This window comes from Drosophila sulfurigaster, chromosome 2R, assembly GCF_023558435.1.
Source record: "Drosophila sulfurigaster albostrigata strain 15112-1811.04 chromosome 2R, ASM2355843v2, whole genome shotgun sequence".
Classification (NCBI taxonomy): domain Eukaryota; kingdom Metazoa; phylum Arthropoda; class Insecta; order Diptera; family Drosophilidae; genus Drosophila; species Drosophila sulfurigaster.
The window spans coordinates 14,790,950-14,812,305 of record NC_084882.1 but is presented as its reverse complement, the minus strand read 5'-3'; the positions used below and the strand labels follow the sequence as shown (position 1 = coordinate 14,812,305).

Below are 21,356 nucleotides of genomic sequence, written 5' to 3'. Positions count from 1 at the left end.
CACCAAAGCAAACAAAAAACAAAAAACCAAAAAAAAAAATAAATAAAACGAAACTAAAACCAAAACAAGCAAAATAAATTATTAAGATTGTTTCGTCTCTTTTCTTTTCGCTGTCGCTGTCGTTTTCGTTTTCGGTTTTTTCTACTAACTTTCATTTTCGACTGTCTGAGAAAACAAAGCAATTATTTACACCGAGCAGCTTATCAAGTTCGCTTTGTTTGCCTTAAATATCAAATTGTTGCAATATACTTCTATACTACATACTATATATCTATGTATACATTGTATACTAAGTATGTACCATGTACTTAGTGTGTACGCAAACATATAGCGCGCACTGTTTTGCGAATCATAGTCATTATCTAAAGCGCCAGCTTAAGGGCTCAATCCAATAGACAAATGAGCTTCTGTCTGTCTTTCTGTCTGCGCCGTCTTTTAGTATATGACAATATTTATTTTATTTAACTTTGACACTTTGATTAAACATGGAAACGCCCACGAAATGCCACCGAATTCGCGTGTTCTCAGCACAATCAATTTTTGAAATCCAAACGTGAAATCGATGAGAATATCAAAATGGGGAGAGAGAGGAATACACTTGGACTTGTACTTGACATTAACATGCATTTGCCATTACCAATTTCCAAATATAATTGGCTTTAATTAGCGTCCAGCAAATACGAATTTATTAATACAATTTTCGATAAAGAATTATTATTTGGATGCCAGCCAAATTGAATATTGAAGTAATTCCACATTTAAAAGAATCATTCGTTTTTTTATTCACAGCAGTCGAAATAGATCAAAGTAGATCTGAGCAATCAAAAGAACGGAAAGAATAGGGCCAATGATGTCATTGTTTGCTCATCAGCTAATCTATTGCATATTTCTAATTAATACCGGGAATAAAGAAAGAATATAAAGTAAATACATTTAAATGCATTGATCGTTAATTGTTGCCACAAGTGTTCAAGGTGTTTGTACTTGCCGCAGGCTTTCACAATAGAGTTCAGAGTACACTTCAGTTGAAAGCCACTAAAAATAGATCTATTAATATAATCTGCAAAGCGTGAAGCAAATGCGTAAAGTATCTATTCGTACTATCAGTACAAAGTAGTGAGTCACAACTAATGGCAATATGCAGTTAATATATTGACGCTGATTGAAAGTACGTAAACCATTCACGTCACAGACTTGTGTGTGTGTACTATATATTTCTTAACTCAGCTGGCTAACAACAATAATAACAGTAACAACAACAACAACAACAACATGCGATGTATTGTTAGTTGGTTTAGCAACAAATTGGCTTGTGAATTGACAGACAGAGCATGTGACTCTCAGTTATAAATAAATTAAATATTTAGCGTAAATAAAAAGGCAAATAATTAAGTTATGGCAGCTCGGTATACTCCACCATACAGTAAATTGATCACACAGTCACAGTCATCGGCAAAAGTCTATCCACCAGCGCTGATAATGATGATAAGCTCTCTCTCTATTCCAGACGATAAACTGATAAACTTTGGCCCGCAAACACTGTGTAAACACTTTAATGACTGATTAATTTCATTGCATTCGACACTTTGTTCATTCCGAAATTAGAATTGTACGATCTAAAAAACAGTAGTAGTGATTAATGAATGTACAATATGTACTTACTAACCATCTAAGTCATATATAATATTATGTTAGTTATGTGAAATGGATTTGTGTGTGTAACTGTTAATGTTGAATGTATTTAGCAAAGCAAAAAACAAAAAAAGAAAAACAATATATCATATTCAAGAGAAAGCCAAATACGCTCGTAAATGTCCAAGTTTAACTACAGCTTAGATTATTGACAATGTAATGAAATTACGAAAAACGCTATATATAGAGTCTAAGTAATTGTTAAATGTGTTTGTTGTGTGTGTATGTGCGTGTGTGTACAGCAATAATAGCAACAATATGAATATAGAATACCAAGAATAGCTAATGAAAACTTGTTAAACTGCTTGCAACCATTTGCACGTAAAGTTGCATCACAAATCATTGCAGTCAAGTTACATAACTTGCAATCTTAACTCAGACTTGCTCGACTTGCAAATGCCCTTTACTAAAATTCCTAACTGCTTTTTTTACCTTGCCATACACTATGTGATTTTCATTTCATCAGCAAGCAAGTCACAATGTAATTTTGTTTAAAGCATACTATATTTCAAAAAGAATAATACAACAAACTATCTCGACATTCTCATTTGGATTCAGGGTATAGACATCCATGCAAATCTTTATAATATCTGTCAATTCTGGAATTGCAATAACTTCAAATAAACATCAAACACAGAGTCGAGGCTTAAGTAAATGTTAATAGTATGTGCGTTCTCTCAGTGTAATTAAAGTCAAGTGTGTAATAATCATTATACTATGCAAGAAGAGGAGGAAGAGCAAAAAAAAAACATATATATTTGTATGGTGTATGCATGTATTGTATTTGTATATATAAATAGTATGTATGTATATCAAATACATATGATACAAACTAAAGAAATGAAGCAATTACAATCGTATATGTAATAATAATAAAAGTAAAAGTAAAAATAAAAAGTTGAAAACATCAAATAATGTCTCTCGTCTGTCGTCATCTCATCCCATCTACGAAGATGCTAAACGTTTCACAAGTTGACAGCTTGACAGATTCCAAAAAGACTGAAGGTGGAAACAGAAGAAGGGGAAGGAGAAGGGGGGTGGAGGGTGGCACAGTGGCTTACAGAAGTTGTTGTCATTGAGAGTGATTGTTATTGCTGTATGTATCTTTAAACTTTTTCTGTATTAACTGATATGCATTGTAGACGCTGAAAGTTTCGAAAACAGAGAGAGAGACAGAGACAGAGAGACAAGTTAATAAGATAATAAAAGTTTTGCAGGTGGAAAAAGTGATAAAACGAACCGTTCTTTCGCCGCCTTGAAGGACTTCTTGCGCTGCTTGAGGCATGCTGCATTCTGTGCGGCATCTGTTTGAGGCAGATCGCTGGGAGATATCATTGTAATGTTGTCTGGATGGCAGAAGAAGGCGATCGAATGTCGACCGCGACTACGTATGTGCTCCTGCTCGGGCACAACAACGCGATGTTCCTATTACAAAAATTAATATATGTTTAAATTGGCCATTCAGGAATTCATATTCTTTTATTTACCAGTGCGGGGTAACGCTCCTTGGTCCAGATGGACAAGATCTCGCCACAGTTGATCAGAATGGCACCAGGCAAATGGCCAACACGATGCCACTTTTCGCTGCCGGGCAGCTTCACTTCAAGACCGCCCTCTGAGTCCTGGGCGAGCAGTGTGAATGTGCCATAGTCGACGTGGGCGCCACAGCGAATGATCTCGCCATTGGCCAGCTTGTGCTCGGATAGCTCACCATCCTTGCCATTGGACGTCATGCCGTCCACCTCATTGATGTCGTCGCGCGGATTGTGTTCGGGTCGGAAATCCGGCTGATCCGACAGACAACGCTGATAGCTGTATTGACAACGGCCCTTGATCACATCGTTCTGTCCGTGGCCGGGCTCATCGTCCACCACGGGTGGGTAGTAGAGCATGCGCAGGGTGGTCATGTTGTCGTGATCACCGGACAACATGTGTGAGTGCTTTTCGAGGAAGAATGTGTGCGGAATGTCCAGCGAGACGGCCAGCGCCTGCAGCAGGAAGCTGGCCAGCGCTTTGAAGTCATTGGCCAGTGTGCTAATATGATCCGCAAAACCGGGCAACGGCTCCTCGGGCAGATTCTGGGCATTCAGTGTGCAGATGTTGAATGCATGACGCAGCTCCGGTGTTTTGCCATCGAAACGCTCAACGCCCGGACTCACATAGCCATGATTATCGCCATCGCTGCGTATATAATGCTGCTTCACATCCGCCTCCAAGTCCACAAAATCATCCAGATGATCCCACGCAGTCTTTAGCTGAGTTCGTTAAAGAGTTATTTCAGTTAGTAAAGTGTTTAGATAAGCAGTGAAGCTTAGTTAGTTTACCTTCTCATCAGATATGCCGTGATTGACCAGCAGTGCCATGCCCTTCTCGGACAGCGCCTTCTGCAGTTGATGTCCCACACGATTCACCACCGATTTGACGGGCACCTCTTCAATGCCTGCAAATGAAAACAAAAAAAGAAGCAACTTAATTACTATCAGATCATCAGTTGAGTGCGTGGGCGTGAGAATGTTGTGAACTCGATAATGACAGAGAGAGAGAGAGAAACATAAACGGAACTGCCACTTGAACAATTTGATACGAATTTTCAACAGTGGTGTTAATCGTTTTGTGGTCTTCTGGGAAATATTAATCGCACAGCTGCTGACAATAATCATAAATATTGAATAAAAATATTTGCTTTGCTTCGACTCGACTCGACTCATTTATGGGGCCACAATTAGGGTACAAAAGTTATACGATTGCCAGTAAAAATACCTGATACCCGCAAAACAAAACAAATCGAATCGAATTGAATTGAATCGCGAATTGAACAACAGCCACAGGAAAGCCACACGCCAAGTGTCGGCAAATCCACGTGCCAAAAGTTCTCAGGGGAACTGGAAACTGGCAATCATTTAATTAGAATTGAAAACTTTGCGCAATTTACAATTTACAGCGCAATCGAAATAGACCATAAAGCATCCATTTTGCCATAATGGGCAATGATATAAACGACGGCGACGACGACGACTACGACCAAGGCAATGCATCCGTCCAACTCGATAAATGCAATAAAGGTAAATGCAATCAATTTCAATGCCATGGCAAATGCTCACAGCGCTGGCTTTTCCATTGCGGAAAATTAAATAACAAAAAAAAAAATGGTATAAATAAACCAGCTCAACTGCAGCGGAAGTGTGGAAACCCAGAGAAAGTCGACAGTGTTGAGCCCCAAAGGATGTGGCTGTCTTCTCTTTCCCCTTCTCCTCCCCCATCTGAGGGGGCAAGTGTCAGACATTATCAGGCAGCTCATCGACAACTTTATGCATTTTGTTCGCATTTTAAATATCTATATTTATAAGCGTCACACTGTTGTTGTTGTTGTTGTTCATTGAGCGCCAGGTAATGAATGAATAGCCAAACAATTTGAAATATTTCCACACGTTGTGTTGACGCACACACACACAATCGCACACACGGGGCGTATGAGCAATCTATAAATAAATAATTGGCAATTTCAGTTTGTCGCACGCCACCAGTCAACACTCCACCACCACCTGCCCCTCCCCTGCTCAAGCCAATCAACAGAAGCTATCAACACCCCGCCACATCAGCACCCCACAAAGACAAACCACAACCTCACACAAATACAAACATACATAAGTAAGTATATAAGTGTATCTATGTATGTAAGTGCGAGAACTCTAATCAACGCCATGACGCACTGTTTTTCAGCTGATAAGAACGGAAATTCACGGTTAATAGTAATTACGTTGTGTAGCTATCAGTGCGTGTTGTTGAAGAGAGAGCCAAACAGATTTTTGTCACTAGGCGGTACAAGTGCATATAGTATATAATATATACCACACATATACTTCCTAATTATTTGTTGTCATGCTCAAATCATGAATATGCCAAAGATGATGATGACGATGTTGTTGTTGTTTGTTAATTTGAGGTCAGGCCTCAGACTATTAAATGGAATCAATTGAAGCGCAACGCAGTCTCAATATTACTTCATAGAAATGCCTTTCGATTTCATTTCGAATAGATGCAAACAGCACTTATTCTCTATCGTCTATCTCTATCTCGCTCGCTTTATCTCCCCTGGCGATTTGAATTGAAATGTGGAGGAAATTGAGGCAGCTTGAGGTTTGCATGCAATTCAATTACGTCGCAGAGCGAGTTGCGAGCACTTTTCAATTAATGACCATTATTTTTGCTCTTTCTGTTTGCAATTTTATATTGCTCACATGCTAGTCGCTAACTTGTCGCTTATTTATCTATATTGAGGCTAATTAATTGACTCAGCATAATAGTATTTTAGAAGTCAACGAGAGAGCAAGAGAATTGAAGATCATCGTCGACATACAGTTTTCTCTCTTTTCATTTGTTGTTGGCTTTGAATTTCTATATCTAAATAGTCTTTGATTGGCATCTTTCGATACGATCGGCTGCCAAATAAATACAAACACAAATATACATACGTTCATATATATATACATGCACTATATAGGCGGAATATTTATGGCCGCCCCGGGCGCCATAAACAGACCAAAATGCGTTTGGACTTTCTGTATATATTTTTCAAATGTTTGGAATTTCTATTGACGCTTCGCTTGCTGTTGATACCCAGCAGCAATTGAGGGTACATTAGTTCAGCACTCAGCTTGTGCTTTTACAATAGTATAAGGAATTTTGTATTCGTTCAATTGGAAATACAAACCTGCACAATAGAACGCACATTTAATTCATTATTTATAGGGCAATATTCATATGGGGCGCACATAGAGACCTTAAAAGCCTCCATTTTTATTGGCAAACATATTTTATTTATAGAAAAATTAATTGTGCGCAGTTGAAAGTGTTTAGCTTTGGTCGAATGGTTCGCTATCATTAAATTCTAGTTCAATTACGCCACAGTTAATAGATACCAGAAATGTCAGAAATGCAAAAGCCAAACCGCTAATTGATTTACCATAATCCGCAATAATTTCCGAGTGCACATTCATCTCTTATAACTTGGCTAACTGCGAGTGAATGCAATATATGTGTGTGTGTGTGTGTTTGAACAGCTTTATTTATATTCTGATGCGTTGCTATTCAGGTTTAAGCTGGTTTTAATCGGACTCCCAAGCGCCTCGTTAATATCGGCTGACATTCTCATTGTTGATGTTGATGTTGATGTTGTTCTCGTGTGTTGTGTTTTAGTTGTGTGCGAGAGATGCCGCAGATTTCAATTAAGTTGGCAATCGGCAAAGTTGGCGCGGGCTTGGTGACGCCGCCTGGGGATTCACTGGCCAAATGCGTCACTTTTCCGCTGACGTCGTTTGGAGCGCGAATTGGAATCGGAATCGAAATCGGTCTGAGAATGGCAATGGAGAATGGGGAATGGGAACGCAAAACATGTGGTTTGCTTTACTCGTGTACTCGGTTTGTGTCTGAGTCGAGTGTAAATATAGCAGTTATAACAACAAATTCAAACACACACACACACACATAAAAACACACACCATAAGTCGAACAAAACAAACCCGCAAAAACAATAACAATAACAAAGAACAAAAACAAAAGCAAGAAAAACACAAATAACCATCAAATCAAGTTCTCCAAATAAAGTAAAAATGAATGTAAATATTGTGGATGCATTTCCGCAATTTACTCATCATCATCAGCAGTTAGCATTGGGACTTCAACTAACTACTCACTATATACTCTATACGTTACCTATCAGTAGCAGAGAATGTGGTTCAAAAACCTCAACAGTTCGATAAACAATTCAAGTTCCGTTGACACAAGTGGAGCTCGAGTTGAAGTAATTTTGTCGGTTTTTTGGGGGTCAATGGCTGAAATGTTTGGAAACAAACTCGTCACACGAGGGTCAAGTACTTAATCGAAGGTCAACCGGGTATAACTTTTGGGGTATGACTTTATACGTTTTGTGAATTCCCTCGTAGAATTCCGACAATTCAACTATCGAGGTTGTTCTTGGTAGTTTTGGATATTTTTGTTACTTTTCTCATTAACAGTTGAATAATTTATGGTGTGTCATTCTTGGAAGACATTCGAAATGACAGTAATGCCAAAAGTATGCACACACTTGCCTTATAGAATACTTTCAGTCTCAGTGTGCAATTACTCGTATTAACTTTGCTTTTTTTGTGAACTGTGACAGCATCACAAATTCATATGCAAATTATATTGTTTATTATAATTATTTTCACATACATTTTTTCAAGCTCCTAATTAGCTTTCTCTCTCTATATTGTCCCGCCTCTCTCTGTCGGCTATTTATCTACTTGTTATTGTCATATGATTTGTTAAGCTTGGTTATTTTGGTGTCAATAAAAAGTCATACTATGACTAAGTTATGACTAAGCCATTTAACTAAAGATAATTGGCCTGCCAATTAATATTATTAATAACATGTTTTCCCTTTTTATATATGTACATATATCTAATTTGTAACTGAAATGCATGATTGATAAATGCGCTTTGTAAATACAAATAGAAATTTAATACAATTGAATTGTCGACTGGTTTTCATAAATAATTAAGTCCACATTAATTTTGTGGCTAACAATGGTCAAGCAGTGGAGTATAAAATAAATATAATTAGATTGTAATGAAAAGCTGTGATTTTCTTTTTTCCTTTTTTTGTTTTGTCTGTTAGTTATTCGACCCAGTTGCAGCTCTGGGGATTTTTGTTGGCTGTAATTTGTGGCTGACCTCGACCTGCCTCTATAGCCTGGCCTATTTACAAACTCTGAGCTCACTCTCTACTTTGGCGCATTGTCTTACTTTCTAAGCTCATAAATTCTAATAAACGCTTTATGTACACACTTGAAAGAATAATTACGTTTGTTAACCTTAGCCCAACTACAAAGTTATCTGAGCATTTAATAATCTTATCTAGTTGAATCTGAACACAGCACGACTTCAAATCAGTATCTCTATTAACGCTTAGCAATAGTAGACTGTCGCTTAACTAACAGTTTAAGGCGGCGCGTGCAGCTTTGGCATTTCAAACAAAAAAGTTAACGTAATATTTCGTAGACATCATTTGGTTGCAGTAAATTACAAACAGATGCAGTTGTTGCACAAGTGAATCGAGTGAATGACACGGCGACAGGTGTCAGCTGTGCTGATGTTCATGTTGATGTTGATGTTGATGTGAAATAATTAAAGTCTGTGTTTTGAAAAATTAAGCAACTGCAATTACGATTTACTCGCACAACGGCAAAACAATTGTTAATTATCCAACTATGACTCAGGGCTGTGGTTAATTAAGCAGCGATTGTTGAAGGCGTGCTTGGCAACTGCGAAACTCTCTCTCTCTCTCTCTCTTATGTTGGACCCTCATCATACAGATGTGAATATGTATGTGATAAGTATGTGTATGTTATATACATAGTAATTCTCATGCTTGGAACTTACCACAATGAGCCAGATCGATGATGGGCACCGCAGATCGCGATAGCAGCGTGTCGAGCTTGTCGTCGCTTGTTTTTGTTTTCAGCATTTTGCCTCTCTGTGTATTTTGTTTTTTTGTGTTTTTGTGTGTGTTTTTGTTTATGTCGAGTGCTCGACTGTCTATTGCAATTCTTTGGTTTGGAGACACGCAACACACCACAGCACACTTGATGCGTTTTTATCACTAATTACGCGAGCGTGAGAGAAAGAGATAGAAACACGAGAGACGACGACGCGACACAAAAGACACTGGAAAACAAAGGCAAAAGTTTATGTTTGGTTCTTGTTATTGTTATTGTTATTGTTATTATTACAAATATCTCTTTGGTTATGCAGTTTTGACTAGTAAGCAGTAATTGCTGTTGCTATTGTTGTTGTTGTTGAAGTGACTGACTGGCAGTCAGCAACGGTGAGTGTGACTCCCAGTTTTGCTAAGCGAATCACCGACAAAGCAAACAAAACCAAATTGGGCCCAAAGCCAATCGAAGCAGAAACTGGCTATCAAATCCAATTGGAATACGACCGTTGCGTTGCCCGTTTTATTTTTTTGTTTTGCTTCTTTCTTTTGAACGGGAAGGGCGCGTGTCGGGCGTTTATTTTACGGTACGCGCCAAACAAAAACGAAAAACGCAAATAAAACGTTGCGATCGCGACGCGTTTCTCAGCCAAACTGATCGAGCTACAAAATCAAGTTGGCATTTTCTTGAACGTTCTGCTCCCTCGCAACGTCGCTGCCGCTGCCTCAGCTGCTTCAACTGCCGCTGCTGCTGCTGGTGCCGCTTTTGCTTATCGCACCTTTGGCTTTAGTGCTCAGCGTGTTGAGAGTGTGTGGCTGGTGCTTGGCGCATGTTCGAGGCACTTTGGAGGCGCTGTCTGCGTTGCTGCGTTTGTTGTTCAATTTTGCACTTGTATGCGTCACATAACACAGCTGAGAGTGTGTGTGAGTGTGTGTGTGTGTGCACACACACCTTAGCATGTGCGTTCGCAATTAGATAAAATTTAATCAAATCAAATTTGTGATAAGTAAATTAGCACTTGTCGTTTTTGTGCAATGCGGCCAACAACAATAACAGCTGCATGACTAGACTGAAGAGAGGGGCGCTGGAGGGGGTAGGTGCTAAACACGTATTTGCATTGGCCAAGTGCGAGACTATCTAAAGCCAAAGCTAAGCAAAGTATGAAGTACCAAAAGCAGTCGCAGTCGCAATCACATTCACAGTCACAGTGACAGTCACAGTCGCAGTTTGATCAACAGGTAGCTGGCAGCTCGCTCGCGATATTTCAGATACACACACATACTCATATCGATAGCTGTGTGTGTTATGTGTGTGAGTTTTAGCTACGCTTTGTGTTATTATTCGCAAGTCGATACAGATACTTTTGTTGTGAGCACACACAGCACACAGAGAGGCGAACTCATTTTATTTCTTGAAAATTTAAATTCGAAAACTATTTTGGCTTTGTGTAGTGTATTTATTTGATGTCTTATATAATAAATAAAAATTAAATTTTAATTTTAAAGAATTTTATATATTGATAAGGAACAAAACATGTAAAACACAAAAGTATCTGACAGATCTCGTTTGCTGGTAACGGCACACTCGTGCAAATGTATCTGACAGATCTCGTTTAACGGCACTCGCACACACTCATGCACTCTCAGGTGTGCCCTGCTGCTCCGGCTGTGGCTCTGGCTGTGGCTGCTGCCTCAACTTCACCCCTTGACGGTGACGAACCAGCTGAGCTCTCGAAACCTGGCATTGTATAGTTGTCTTGGCTTCACACTCTCCTCTCTTCCTCTTTCTGCCTCCGCTTTGGCTTTTATTTTGTTTTTGTGCTGCTCCGGCTGTGGCTCTGACTGTGGCTGCTGCCTCAACTTCACCCCTTGACGGTAACGAACCAGCTCTGCGTCTTGTTTTTTTTTTTCCTTTCTGCGTCTTGTTTTGATAGCTCTGGCGCTGGCTGTTGCCAAGCGGCATCACAGGAAACGCCAGATGAGCATGAAGAAACTGCTATGCAAAGTCTGCACCGCTTGCATCTTCAGGGATGGCAACGACACAGGGAAATACCCAACGTGTGTATCTACACATATCTATGTGTGTTTGTATACATACAAACATACATATGTATATCTGTGTGCGCATGAGTAAGCGTTTCTCAAACATAGATACGGATACACTCGTACAGTAGCTATTTTTAAAACACAAAACTTGACAATTCCTTGTATTTTATGCATCATGCATTATATCAACGATACAACGAAAAGTCGCTTTCTTTTCTTTCCATATCGATGTTTTTGGGGTTTTGCACAGATTTCCCTTTTCATGAATCAACGTCACCACAGAAAATTTCCAAGCAACGTTCGTTCGTTCGTTTGCTCATTCGGCTTAATTCCATTCGCTTAATTCTTTAGTTGAGTTCAGCATTGCGATTGTTTTTTGTGTTGTATTATTTTGCGTTTTGTTTGTATTATTTTCGCACACTTTCCAATATTTTGTAACACACACGCGAACGCGAATTTAACCTAAATACAATAAAATAAAAATGCGCACGCCAACAGTTGAGGCGAGGCGAACCTATATACCTGGCAACAGCAACCAGCGCAACAACAACAACATCAACAACAGCAACAACAATAACAATGAGCGACAGCAACAAAAATAATAACAACAACAAGAACAACAACTATACGACACTTACAACAAACAGAGTAGTACGCAAACGACAACGCGCCAACGAGCGGAAGGGACGCGTCTGCACTTCACCACATTTTCGCCAACACTGCGAGGCGAGTTTTAGTTTGAAATCGAATTTGCCTGCAACAACTTCAACATTTATCACCACATAACTACACAGCTGCGGATACATACATATGTACACCATGCTCAGATACATCAATGTCATTGCATACTTTTGGGCTGTGACTGCAAAACAATTGCAGCCCAATTTTGTTTACTTCTTAAGCCACCTCGCAAAGCGACAGTTAAGATCGATTGCTGATTTTTATCAACAACATTGCTGTGTACAAAAATATTTTCCAAAAGCAACATCAGTTTTAGAAACGTACTTGATTTATTACCAAATCAAATCTTAATACTGTCAAAGCAATTGCGAAAGCTACACTTACACGCCATCTAGCGACATGTGCGCTTAACTCTTAGCATCACTTTTTCCTGAAATTCTATAGCATACTTTTAGGCGACGCATTCAATATACAAATCATTTTATTACCAATTTATATTGTACATTTAACATTTTTCGTCTCGGTCCTCCTCACAAAACAATTTGTTACAAAATTACAATTTTAATTATATTCCATATTTTGTTGTATGTCTTAGAGTTTTATTGCGATCGAATCAATAAAATAAAAACTACATATTACGTAGATGTATCTAAACTATTAACCTAATATATTTGGTTCTATTATACTTTCCCAATACAGCAAGTGCCAAAAAAAGATCACTGCGCAATGGCGACTGTCCAAAGAGCCACTTTCTCATGCTTGACTACAAAATACTACGAAACGAACTTACAAACTAGAAAATGTAATATCCAAATGTACATGTACCCAACTTTATCTATGCATATCTAAAAGGGTTTTTGTATATGTGTATGTGTTTGTGTCTGTCTGTGTGTGTGTGTGTGTGTAGACGTGTATACAGGTGATAAGCCTAACTAACGACTGTTTTTAACTTTGCTTTCGCAATGTTAACCGATCTTAAGGCAATCTAATATCGGCTTGAACCGTTTTACTCCTGTTTGGCTGCCAGCTTGGCTGCCTGTGCCGCTTGCTTAGCCTGAGCTGCCTGCTTGGCCTCCTTCTTGTAGTTGGCCACGTAGAAGGAGCTGAACATGTAGGTGAACAGACCAGCATTGAAGGTCAACAGCGCCGCAATCGATTTGGGGAAGTTGCAGTTGGGCTGGAACTGAATCTGCAGCGTGTGCACAAAGATGATAAGGAATTGCACCTAAAAAAGAAAACGGTTATCAAACAAAAGTACATGAAAAGTAGTTTATATAGCTTACAATCTGGAGAATTGTAATGTACTTCTTCCACCACAAGTATTTCTGCACTTTGGGTCCCATTGCCGACAGCAGATAGTAAGCATACATAATGATGTGGATAAAGGAATTAATGAAACCCAAAAGAGTGCCGTGTCCCCCAGCAAAGTACTTGACGCCAATGAAAGCGCACACCGGCATCAGAGTGTGATGGTACAGATGCAAGAACGAAATCTGACGATCCTTTTTGCGCAGCACAAAGAACACGGTGTCCAGCAGCTCAGTGATCTTGGCAATGTAATACAACCAAACCGCTCTCGCCATCTAGAAAAGAGATGCCAAATCAGCTGACAGTTTGTGATGAGAAGCAAAACATTGTTATACCCTCATGGAGATGGGATCCGTGGCATAAGTCACCGGTTGGCACTTGAAGTTGTAGTGTCCACCCCAGCCTCCCTTGTAGCCCTCGTAGAAGAGCACCCAACTGAGCAGCACCTGGACGGCATTGTAGACAAGCAGCGTGTTCTTTAGCTCGAAAGGTTTGCGATCGCGCATATAGCGTGGTCCGGCATAGAGGCAGAAGTACAAATAGGCGCCCAATATCATAAACAGTGGTCCGGGTGCATTCGAGAGGAACCAGCTCTGCAGAATAAGAAAAACAAACAGTTTGAAATTAGCATCCCATCGACAACTTCTTGTGCAAGGGCTTTTGTTACCTTTGTCCGCAGATCCTCATGCTCCACAAAAAAGTTGACCATGCGATCAACAATGGTTTGTGTCTCGTTCAGTCTGACCGACATTTTGCCAACTGTAAGCAAATAAACAATTAAATTATCAACTGGCGATTCTCTCTTGCTCTCTTACTCCGCGTTAGGGAAGTATCTTACGTACTATATATACTACTATAAATAAACACTAGCACTAGTATCACTAGATGTTGTAATAGTATTAGCACCTTGGGTCGCAGATTGTTATTTGATCTGACAATAGACGTGCACGTTAATCGCAAAGATACACAACATTGCGTTAGCCAAGGCAAAGCCGCGCCTTCGTTCGACCTGTGCGACATCGCATTGATTGAATCGGATGAGAAGTGACGAAATATTACTATCACGAATTAGATAAACTATAAAATGTCCATGCGAATTCTTTTGTGTTGATCTGAAGGGCGCCCAAGTGCAAATTATCGTGCTAATAATAACGCGCATATACATCAGTCAAGAAATAAATAAAAACAAAGTTCCGTGGCATTAACCCGAGACATAAGTTTCTGCTAAATCGGCGAAAAGCGACCAACGATCGTTCTCTTTTTGCAGCGAAATATTTTCTGATTGTATTGCTGCTGGCCTCATCATAAAAGTCATTTATGTAAAAATTAATTTTTTCTGCTTTTGCTTTTGGGCTAAAATTACAGGCCCAAGCACAGACAGCAGCAAGCAGCAGCAGGCCCAGGGATACAAAAACCAAACCATGTGGAACAGGTTATGCCAAACTGTCGCTGTGACGACGTGACGCTTGTCGAATTGTATTGTCATCTAGTTTATTGTGTAAGCTGGAAAGACCCAACGAGTAACAAGAGTAGCAGCCAGCAGCCAGTAGTCAGCAGCCACAAGAAGCTGTGGCAAAGCCTGGAGCTGAGGCAGGATAGTTCAAGGACAGGCAAGGAACAGAAACCAGTTATTCCCTTGTGTGGCATAAATATCGTAATTATTGACTAGCTAGATGCAAGTCCTTTATGCCTCGATTTATATATATATATATGTATATATATATCTTTGTTTCGATCATTAAATGCGGCACGCCTCAGCCCGTGTCTGGCACTGAATCTTGTGGCAGTTGTAAACAACACATAAGTATTATTAGTGCCTTTGCCCCATGAGCACTCTTCGAGTGTGCACGCGGCCTTGAACCGTTTGGATTTGGAGGCGCGCTTCGCATGCACATCGAATGCAATGCCAGCTGAATGAATGCATTCATTCCATATACTACATGCACAAAACGTTCAAAACCTAAACTGCCAGCGAACGGATGTTGCAATCTTCCCAGAGCGAAACAACCCAACAAACAATCCGCACACTTCAAATTGCCGTAAATCAAATATGGCAAGTGTCTCAAAAGACTGAGGTGAGAAATTTAGTTGCTTGTACTTTAGGCCGTTCTAATTATGACGCGAACTCATTTGCAACGCTCAACGTTGCACATGCACCACTGCGAATAAAGTGCACGTCATCGTGGCAACAACAACAATAAACCACATATCAAATCACAAACGAACTGAAACGACCCCACAGCAACAACTAACAACTAAGTAGATACACACACACACACACACACACACATATAAATATTTTTTGTCCATTTAAGTTACTGTTCAGTCATCGTTCTTTGCCCAAGTTGCGACAGCCAACATGCTCTTTTGGTCCATTCAGAAAAGCGCATTTCAACTCGGGATTTACCATAAAAGGCGTGTCCATCAGATATCAAGCAATTGGACAATCGAAGGTAGCCAAGAATTAACTAGTGTACTACTTTACTACTTTACTTTGCCATGATAACTGCCATTTGTTATCCAATCTGATCCAATTTGTTCTGCGCAGTCACCTTTGCCTTAAACCACTGCCGTTCGACGATTGTACATTAATAAGCAAATGCCTGAATATTTCGCAAGACTTAATAAATATTGTGGCGTAATTTCAAAAAAAATTGATGATAACTAGAATATGCTTATTATTATTTTTTTGGGGCAAAGCTCATTAACAATTTGATCAAAATGAGATCCATATTTTAGAAAGCATTTTGCATTTGAATGTGATTTCGACATTTTTGGTTCTTAAGACCAAAAAACAAAATTAGAATTTATTTTCGTGGTTAACCTTTTGTTTGTTGTTTTGTATACCAACATTATTTGAAGGTTTTTGATCCCATCCAGACATTTTAAAGCATTTAAAAGCTTGTTTGTGCATCTAGAAAAGAATACAAAACGCTTTCACAATTAAAACGTTGTTTTATTCATTCATAAGAAATGTCTATATTGTTGTTGAACCGTCATCATGAACAGAACAAAGTCTCTATTGAATTTCTAAAGTGCAAATGTCACATCAACAATAATATGATTATATAAAAAAAAATAAGAACATAAATAATTGAATGTCAATCAACCACGAAATTCATTGTCAAACTAGTTTAGTTAAATTGATCGGCAAGTCTGGTAAAATCTTCACAATCTTAATTAATTGTGTGAGTAAATTGCGAAATCTACTTGATTAGCAAATAAAAGTCTGCTAAAAAGGCTTTCCGGTTTCATTTCTCATTTTTGCTAACTAATTTCGATAGAGGAGAGGCCACCAGCCACATTTATACCAGAATTTCTTGATACCTGTGGGGACTAAAGTTCACTTTACAAACAGGTATAAATATACATATAAATATTCGATTGATTATTTACAAACACACACTCATATACTTATATATTGTATATATACTTCTATATACTATTCAAGCTGCCTCATGGTTCATTCTAGACAAACAAAAAGTGCGTGTGTCAGTGTGTGTGTGTGTGTGTGTCTGGACTATGCTGTAAACTTTGCATATTTATTTACCCGGCTATTAATTTCCAAAACATGAGCGACGTTCACATGCAAATCAGCCTCGGTTCCCTATACAAACAATCGGGCAGTTCCCGAAATCGAATGCTTTAAAATTCTAAACGTTGCTTGGCATATGAATTCCATAATTTGCACATCCCAATCATCATTCGATTGGTGAATATGAGAGTCAGGCGAGAGCGATAACGAGTTCACAATGAGAATATGCTCTATAAATATTTGCAACCATTTGGCATAATAGTTCTGACAATCAGTTGTGTGTTAATACGAGTTTGTTTTACTAAAGCAATGTCAAAAAAGATTTTGAGACTCGTTGAGAAATATGTAAATAGAGATAGAAATTTGATTCAAGCGTTGTTACGCCCCTGACTGACTACTGCCTGACGTCACTGTATCCCCAGCTTATTATGTGACTATGTGATTATCCGGACTGGCGATAAATTCTAGACACGCGTTGTCATCGTCCGAGCACACACACAAAAGCAACGCACGTTTATTTTAATTTATTTAATTTTTTTCTTTAAATTCTTTTGAACATTTTGTTCTTCTTTTGCCATAATGAGAAACATGCTGACCAAGTATGGTAGTCTCACACACGCACACATGGCGTATACGCAATATGCTTAATGACATTCCCTTTGATAAGAGAAGCTAACCGAAGGTTGCATACATGTATCTTCTAGCTCTCAGCAGTCAGCAGTCAACTCTCAGCTGGCAACTCGCGCAGCGTCATTGGACATTCAATAGCATGAACAACATTATTATGAGTGTTTGCTATTGTTATTGTTATTGTTAATATTAACGAAACAAACTGAAAATTGACAAGTGCGTCGCATAAAATTAATCAACAGTGTTTCGATTTGTCGGCAGCATCTGATCGAATCGAAACGATTGAATCGATCAACACACACAAGATCCGAAGCGCCCAAATGGACCCAGAGCAACGTTAACGTCAACGCATTAAAATTCGTAGCCAAGGTCGCACGTTTTTGTATGATTTTTTTCTGTTTTTTCTTTTTTTTTTGAGGAAACGAAACGAAAACACAATTCGAGACGAAATGATCTGCGGCAGTGCAGCACCACTCTCGATTTATATTTACAACGTCAGTTTTGGGCCATATTAAGTAGCCAGCTATCTGAAGTCGCTTTGACGAACCACAAAGAGCGTGAATTTTGTTACCAACAAAATTTGTATGTAGATTTTTAGCGATATTGAAACTTGATTTTTATTGCTATGCTATTGCTCTTTGGCATTAGTTTTTTTGTTGGTTGTGGTTGTGTCTTTAGTGTGCGCTCGCCTGACACTCACCTTGAACTAGTGCGTCTGCGTTTTAGTTAGTTGCCCTGTTTTATAAACCAGCGCTATAAATAATCGCATAAACCCAACCATATATAACTGCACACATACGCACACAAATATCTTTCACTCATAAATAATGCACTCTAAACGATCTGTGATCAAAGCGATAAACAAATGCGGCCAATTCATTCATTTCCGCAAGGCGTTAGTCTTGACAACAATCGGCGCATTCCTTTTTCGCCAAGATGATAAACAATCGCATTAGAGCTATTTAATAGCTGATTAGCTGGGATTTTTCCTAGTCTCGCGGACTTTTATTACGTCAAGGTTGTCGCTGGGTTGCTTTTGAAGTGCATGGAGAAAACTGGTATCGCACCCAATATGCTTTGACTGTGAGTATATTAAGCAACAATACTTGTAATAGCATTCGGCTCCATTACCATTTTAAAAAGTTTTCCTATAAAATTCTGTGAGTGTGTTTCTATGAGTGTCAACAGGTGAGAAATATGTTAAATAGCTTTCAATTAAAAATGACTAAAATGCTGCTGTGCCTACGCCATTGAGTGCAGAGTTCGTTTCCTGAGTCTTTCGTTTGGTATGCAAGTTCTAAGTAGCTTTTGAGTATTTCGCAATCGCTTACGCAATGTGCAAATTGAGCACATCTCAAATACAATCTACCAATTTGTTACTAAGACTACTCTTAATTAACAAATAGTACTTAATACTAACTCATTTACTACGCGCAATCATCAGTTCGCCACACAATCATCAAAGTCGTATTATTAACATTTTATTTAGTATTATTATTATTACTATTATTATCGTATGTCAATTTGGCAAATCATTTGCCAATACCAAGGGCTTTTGCAATTGACCAAGTCATTGGGTAAGTGCCACAAAAACAAAAAAAAACAAAAACAAAAAAACGAAAAAAAAAACAACAACAAAAATAAGTGATTATCTCTCTAGTTAGATGGATTAGCCAATGTCCCTGCTCAAACTTCTGGCCTCCAATATTTGCAGTTGTCATCACCCATCATCATCATTGGGTTCTCTCCCGCTTCGTTGGAGCTTTCGTCTTAGTAGTAGTAGTAGTTGTAGTCAGGGTGTTTGCCTTGCCATTATTATCAAATTTTGACCGGCGCAGCGACCATGGCTTGTTAGGCAAACGAAGTCATTTTGAAAAATCAACCGGGCCGAAGAAAATGGAGAAACTCAAACAAAAAAGGCGAAACAAACATACAAGAGTTTACCAAAAACAACAACAACAAAAAGCAAAAACAAAAAAAAACAGAAATGAGATGAAACTGAAGGTGTGACCGGCCACGCATGTGACCCCAATTGGATTCCACAAATTAAAATGCTATTTCAAATTGCCGCATAGATGTCACCCAAAAGGCCAAGCACATAAACAACCCAAAACACAACACAAACGACACCCGCGCTCCAAAAGCAACGTGCGAACGGATGTGTAGCAAAAAAAAGAAATATAACAACAAGAAAAGAAGAGATAAAATAAAAATCTTAGTTGGCCGATATAAAGATAATTTTGCTTGGGCATCTCCAATGTTTGCGCCAAGACAACAGCTATAAAAATCATAAATAAACAAATTGCGCGCATGCGTTAACATTTTTTGTATTTTCTTTACTTTACTTTTTTGAAGGGCATTCGGCCGATTTACGCATATGAGAAATTGGTAACACATGCCTGTACTCCTCTCAATATGTATGTGTACTACAAGATGTGCAGTGTATCTTTACGTTTAGCACATTGAGCCAGTTTCTTTTTCTTTTTATTTTTTTTTGCCCAGGTTTTCACATTTCACGTTGCGTCAAAAATGTGTAACGCAAGGAAATGAAGCAGTTTCATTTTTGCCGCTGCTGAAGATGATATAACTTAATTTTTTCTTCAGTTGGTTGCATCCACATCTAAATGCAAATGCAGGTTTTTATGTGTATGTTTGTGTGTTTACACATTAACAACAAGTTGTTAGTGTTGCGTGGCATTCGTGATCAATATCGAAGATGCGCTTTTTTTGTTTTGTTTAGCAGCATCCGATTAAGTTCGTAGTTGATCAATCGACCAAGAGAAGAAAAAAAACCATTTACATATAGATATTGACTTGACCACATTTTGTGGTATATATTGCAGCCCTAGCTAAGTGTGTGGTGTCTGTCTGTATGTTGTAAGCTGGTTTCGAAGATCTGCCAACACTCTGCGATTCATTTCATTTTCTTATATATCTATATATACGAGTATGGTCAATTTTGACTTCTTCTTTTTGTATGCTGTCGGAATCGATCAGCAAAGCGACAAACAACAAAGCAAAACATGCGCGACTCTTTCGCAATGCGCCCCAAAATTGGTACAACATAAAAACTCAAAACTGGCTCACTTTGAAAGCGATGTAAAGATGGAATTTAAACATGCTACTAATACTATATATGGCTAGTAGTAGTAACTATTAGCTCGAGATGGAACCGCCCACCAATTTTTTTTGTTTTTTTGGTTTGTAATTAAATTGTTTATTTCCACTTGCCTGTTGATTTTTGGAATTTGCTAAATTATTCTTTATTGTGGCACGACACTGCACACGGCACAATTTTAGAAAACACACACACACACAAAAGTTTTTAGTCGAAACGAAACGTTTCGTTCAGTTCGTTATCCTTTATATGTTTATTCGTTTTCGATTTGAATTTTGTGCACTTAAATGTGAGATAACACGCGGCGCATCAGAACAGCAAGCAGCTCAAAAAATGGGATATTAGTTTTGCCAGGGGCCAACTTCACGCTTCTGCGCTTACTTTGCGGTTAAAGCGCCGGCAACAGACTAAGCGACATCCGGACTCGACAAGCTGTCTTCTATGCGCCGCTGCAGACACACACAGATACAGAAAACAGCACACAGATACAACGACTGAGACTGAGACTGCGACGATCGCACGAGGTTGCGATACGAAGCTGATCGCGATCGCCAAACGCGATCGGAAACCAACTTGTTAATTCAGCTACAAGAATCCGCTCGCACACACACATACAGCGGCAGCAACAGGTGCGCAACAGCAACAGCTATTGTTGTGTGTGTATTGGTTACGCTTAATGCTTAGTTGTTGCATGGTTTTGTGGGCTTCTGTTCTAGGATTTTTGTTGCTATTTGAATATGCGGCAATTATAGCTTTATGATTAGCGTTAAATAAATGCACATGCATAAGATGTTATTAGAAAGCAATAATTTCTATGGCTTTTTACAAATTATTGACGCCCCCAACGTGTCGTTTGTTTTTTTGTTGATTGC

The 21,356-nt window shown here is 38.8% G+C and overlaps 2 protein-coding genes across 2 annotated transcripts; both read right to left on the bottom strand.

Annotated features, from left to right (window-relative positions):
* Positions 1-2,449: 2,449 nt before the first annotated feature.
* Positions 2,450-11,936, bottom strand: LOC133836070 (uncharacterized). Its single transcript, XM_062266361.1, has 6 exons — positions 11,851-11,936; positions 9,115-9,399; positions 4,017-4,132; positions 3,180-3,947; positions 2,933-3,117; positions 2,450-2,837 (listed from the first exon to the last, which is right to left on the bottom strand). Exons 2-6 carry the CDS (start codon positions 9,197-9,199, stop codon positions 2,765-2,767), a joined length of 1,227 nt encoding a protein of 408 aa, XP_062122345.1. The 5' UTR covers positions 9,200-9,399; positions 11,851-11,936; the 3' UTR covers positions 2,450-2,764.
* An 810-nt stretch (positions 11,937-12,746) lies between these two features.
* LOC133837446 (elongation of very long chain fatty acids protein AAEL008004) lies at positions 12,747-20,895 on the bottom strand. Its single transcript, XM_062268213.1, has 5 exons — positions 20,598-20,895; positions 13,869-13,960; positions 13,537-13,794; positions 13,177-13,476; positions 12,747-13,118 (listed from the first exon to the last, which is right to left on the bottom strand). Exons 2-5 carry the CDS (start codon positions 13,950-13,952, stop codon positions 12,900-12,902), a joined length of 861 nt encoding a protein of 286 aa, XP_062124197.1. The 5' UTR covers positions 13,953-13,960; positions 20,598-20,895; the 3' UTR covers positions 12,747-12,899.
* Between the last annotated feature and the right edge of the window lie 461 nt (positions 20,896-21,356).

Bases quoted from the DNA above. Each gene is read 5' to 3' on its own strand.
- LOC133837446 (XM_062268213.1), bottom strand. From the start codon at position 13,952: ATGTCGGTCAGACTGAACGAGACACAAACCATTGTTGATCGCATGGTC. The intron at 13,795-13,868 runs GTAACAAAAGCC...CTTATTCTGCAG, and splicing joins ATGAGGATCTGCGGACAAAG to AGCTGGTTCCTCTCGAATGC. The intron at 13,477-13,536 runs GTATAACAATGT...TCTCTTTTCTAG, and splicing joins CGGATCCCATCTCCATGAGG to ATGGCGAGAGCGGTTTGGTT.
- LOC133836070 (XM_062266361.1), bottom strand. From the start codon at position 9,199: ATGCTGAAAACAAAAACAAGCGACGACAAGCTCGACACGCTGCTATCG. The intron at 3,948-4,016 runs GTAAACTAACTA...TAACGAACTCAG, and splicing joins ACGGCATATCTGATGAGAAG to CTAAAGACTGCGTGGGATCA. The intron at 3,118-3,179 runs GTAAATAAAAGA...TTTTTGTAATAG, and splicing joins AGGAGCGTTACCCCGCACTG to GAACATCGCGTTGTTGTGCC.